General features: G+C 30.5%; 1 protein-coding gene across 1 annotated transcript in view; it reads right to left on the bottom strand.

Moving 5' to 3' along the window:
• LOC105122768 (transcription factor bHLH35-like) overlaps positions 1 to 4,667 on the bottom strand; it is a 20,959-nt gene that overhangs the window by 12,166 nt on the left and 4,126 nt on the right. The window contains exon 2 of the mRNA XM_011022055.1: positions 1,506 to 1,574. Within this exon, the coding sequence (XP_011020357.1) occupies positions 1,506 to 1,574 (69 nt within the window). The remainder of the gene's footprint in view (positions 1 to 1,505; positions 1,575 to 4,667) is intronic.

A 4,667-nucleotide genomic window follows, 5' to 3' on the forward strand; every position in this document is an offset into this window, starting at 1 on the left:
GGGCGGGGGGGGATGGGGGGATGGGGGGATGTTGGTCTTGGAAGCTAAAGTGGAAGAAAATATTGAGTACCAGTGAGTGCACAATAATATGTGAGGTCCATCTAAAGCAATCCGCTTCAGATAAAAGGAGGTGGAATTGTGAAGCAGATGGTAACTATTCTACTAAGACAGCCAAAACAGTCATTGACATAATTCTTCTCCAAAAATTGAGGTTTTTATATGGTTGTTGCTTCATAGAAGACTTGACACTAAGGCTTTTTAAGGTAGAAGACATGAAATCAGGTTGGAGGATGCGAACTGTCCATTTTGTAATAATGTTGTAGAATCAGTATAACACCTCTTTATTCACTGTACAGTAGTTTGGAAACAGTGGAATAAATTTATAAACCTGCTTGGCCTGCAATGGAGCGTGCCCAGCACTATCCCAAAAGTATTGACCCGGTGGATTCATTTAACAAAAGGAAAATTTCAGCAAACATCATTCTTTTTTTTTTTAATTTGTTTTTTATGGAGTTATATCGAGTTATCAACTAAAATTTGCCACTATATAAAGTTAAATCATGTAGATATTCTAAAAAAAAACTTCTGACTCAAAAGTGTAAGCTGTTGCATTTTCATATCTGAACAGCTATTTGGTATATTTGGATTTGCATTGGTGTCACTTGGAATGGAATAATGGAAAGAGGCTGACCTCTATCAAGACTGTCTTCTTGACCAATTCTGAGAGAGTTGTGATCTTTGCTGTGATAATTTTCAGCTTCAAAGATTCAAAAACCTCACAAATTCTACTCATAGCGTCTGTTGTTTTATTACATGTCAAGCTCACGAACAGATTTTTCCCTCCCATCGAAGTAACACTAAACTGAAAAACACATCACAAAACATACCATAAGTAACATAATTAATTAATCATCTGATATATGTTGCGACAAGTACCCATTTTTTATTATAATTCTACTGGTAGTGAGACATCTCCACTACTTAAAAACTGACTATGTCATGCCAGACTAAAAGCAGAGATCGACTTACTTCATGAACTTGAATGGGACAAGTATTTCTGGCCATCCTGTGATCATAAATTTGGTCATATCTTGTTCTCTTGAATCTTAACAAGACTGGTAGTTCTTGATCAAAGTCATAGCCCAGATCTTCCTTCAATCTATTCGATTCAAGTTCCATTATCGCAGCTTGGAGTCTCCTCTCCTCTCTTGTTTTTGCAAATCTTGGATGTAATCAATAGCATCTTTGATTATAGAAGCCTTGTCCAACGAAATATGTTCAACCCAAAAATGAAAACAACATAAAAAAATTTCAAACCCGAAAACAAAGTGATAAGCATTAGCATTGCTAATTAATAAATGTTGCTTAAAAATAATTTACAATGTGTATGACTTGTATTAATTAGTGGGGTTACTAGAAAGAATATTAAGAATTAAATTTTAAAATCCAACAAAAAAAATAAACTTTAATATTATTGATTAATAAATATTACATCGACGGGTTACCTTGCTGATTTTGGGGACAGCTTCTCTAAGTGCTAAGAGCTTGTCACTGAGCTTCTTCCTCCCGTTCCTCTATGAAACAATAGTTTTAGAGATCATTGTTGAAGTTGTTCCATCCGGCGAGCATGAATCATTGGACCCGGGATTAAATTGCTGATTCGTTGCCCAACTGTGTCTCGTTAAAATAATTTTTTCAGTTGAAAACTTTGGACATGGATGAACAAAACAAATTATATAATAAACAAAAGTTTTGTCATCGAAGGCAAATATGTAAGAAGGGATCCCTAAAATTAAGCTCTTCATTCCAAAACCAGTTAGTTTCCCAGAAATTTTGGCACTCTCCAATATGTTCAATAATTTCCATGGATTGGGGCTGTGTGACAGACAGGGAGAGAGAAAACTCGAATGATTATTGTTTGAGATGAAGTGGGTTTTGTCTTCTGGACGATGCAGATGTTGTTGGATTTTATGCAGAAGAGTGAAGAGTCGCTGTCAAACGGCTTTTGAAATAGACGATGAATAGTTCGTTTACTGTATTGAAGCCCGCGCTACTAATGTATATCTGTATTATTTTTTTAATAAAATATTTATGCGCTGTAAACATATTTTTTTATATAAACAAATTCAATAATTTTAGTTACAATTCCAATTAATTAAAAAATTAAACTGATTTTATTTAAATTATATTAAAAAATAGCAAACAATAATATATAAATATATATAAAATAAAAAAATAATATATAAGATTACACATATTAAAATATAATAAAAAATAAATATTTAATCAATATAAATATATAAAAAATTTATAGATAAATCACATTAACCTCTTAAGAAATTAAACATGCCCAATATAATTAAAAAAGTATATTTAAAAAATCATAAAAATAACAAAGAAGATGTATTAATTAACGCATAAATTTAAAAATTATTTTATAAAAGACATAAAAAATGAAAATTTAAGAAAGAAAGGAAAAAAATGAGAATTAAAAAAATACAATACACTATTAACATGGATTGAATTATGACATTGAAAATAAAAAATTATAAAAATAAGAATTAAAATCATTAAAAAATGAAAAAGGCATTAATAAAAAAATGAAAATTTAACAACTAAAAAGGAAAGAAAAAAATCAAAATAAAAAAAAAACAATACACTATCAACATGAATTAAAAAGTGAAATTAAAAGTTATAAGAATAAAAATCAAATTGAAAATACCAATACATGATAATATGTAAAACTTTTCAATATGTTATTTTGTGAAAAAAATCATGAAAATAAATCGAAAAACTTATATACCCATCTAATTAAATAAATTACAATCTAATTAAATAAATTACAAATGATTGTGAAAAAAAAGAGAGTCATTAAAGATAAACAAAAACATAATTGAAAAAATTAAAAGACAAACATAAATTAAGATATTTAATATCACAATATGAGTTATTTATTTGATGATGTTCAATAAACTTGTTTATGAAAATGATATTTAATATCACAATATGAGTCATTTATTTGATGATATTCAATAAACTTGTTTATGAAAATCAATTTATAACAAAAATTAATATATACATAAAGCTTATTAAAGAAGATAAAATGAAAAAATATTTTGCAATGTTGCACATACTAAATATTATACAAAATAAATATTTAATATATAAAAAATATATAAAAAATTATAAATAAATCATTCTAACCTTTAGCAACCCCAAATTTCAAACAATATCATATTTTGATTAATCGGGAAATTGTATATATGATATTAGTTAATATTCAACTACAAATATGTTAATTTTAGCTTTGATAAATATAGTTAATATTTGATTACAAATATGTTTAATTTTGATTTTAGTAAATATTACATAACCCAAAAAATATGATATTTTTAATTTTATTACTACTGAATAAATCAATAAAATTTAAATTAAAAAACTATATTTTTTAAAGGCAGAAATATATTAGATTTGCATTTTATAGTATAAGTATGTAAATCAAATATACAGGAAAGTGAATAAAAATAATGTGAGGAACCCTAAATAAATAAATAAAAAATCTTGAAATTTTTTCAGAATTTTTATATATCTAAAAAGGTTTGTTTAACTAAATTTCAAAATAAAAAAACTTGAAGTAAAGGGAAAAGAGCATAAACATGTGTTTTGCCATACACACAGTTAACCTAAAGGAGATTGGACCGGCTGAGCCTGAGGTCCAGGCCCGGCCCGGTTTCAGCCGTTTTCTTTTTTTAAATTAGGCTGGAACTAGTTTGAAAATATGGGCTGGGCTTGATACAGCATGCTCAGCCTGGTTACTGGCCCAAGGCAGTAACCCGCCTGGTTCTACAGTCAGCAGGTAATTAAATGTAAAGCGGGGGAAACAAAGTCGACTTACCTGGTGCTTGCGTTCTGGACGAAGACCCTGCTGGTGCTCGTTGCTGGAATTCTGGGAAGAAGCTGGGATTCCACTCTCTTCTTTTGGCTTCCCCTCTACTCTGTTGTCTGTTCTTTTTTTCTGGTTTTTTTAGGTTAATTCTCTCTCTCTTTTCTGGCTTTTGCTTCTTTTCTTCTTCTTTTTCCCTCTCTCTCTGTCTTTTTATAGGCTTTCTTGCGGGAATTTTGATCCTTATCTTCCCAGGATAATGATCTTCGTGTGGAGATAAGTCTGGGACTTTGTGTTTTGGTTGGGTTGGGACACCAACAGTGGTTTCCTCGCCTTGTTGGCACCTCGTGGCGGTGGAGGAAGGTCGGGCGGGCAGGGGACAGATGGTAGACCATTCAGTCTACATCCAGGTCTGGTCTGAAGGTGGTGAGACCTGCCCAGCGACTGTTTGGTTTTTGCAGGCGGGCTTTCTCTATTTCAGACAAATAAGAAGATGAACAGTGACCTTGAACTGGGTCGTTTTGGGATGGGAACGGTCGTCTTTCAGTTTGGTCATTGAATTTTGGATATTTTGCAATCAAGCCCCTTATTCATGGAAATTTCATTTTTCTAAAATTTCGCCCTGAATCAATTGCCATTGACCTTTGAGTTTCAGCACCATTTACAAAACGGTTCTTAGTTTTCAATTTATGTTATCTTGAACTAAATTTTGAATTCATTTTTTTTCTCTTTTTTTTCTTGACCAATATATAATGTCAAAAAATAGGTTATAATACTTACCCTA

This window comes from Populus euphratica, unplaced genomic scaffold (genome assembly GCF_000495115.2).
Source record: "Populus euphratica unplaced genomic scaffold, PopEup_1.0 scaffold20.1, whole genome shotgun sequence".
NCBI classification, from domain to species: domain Eukaryota; kingdom Viridiplantae; phylum Streptophyta; class Magnoliopsida; order Malpighiales; family Salicaceae; genus Populus; species Populus euphratica.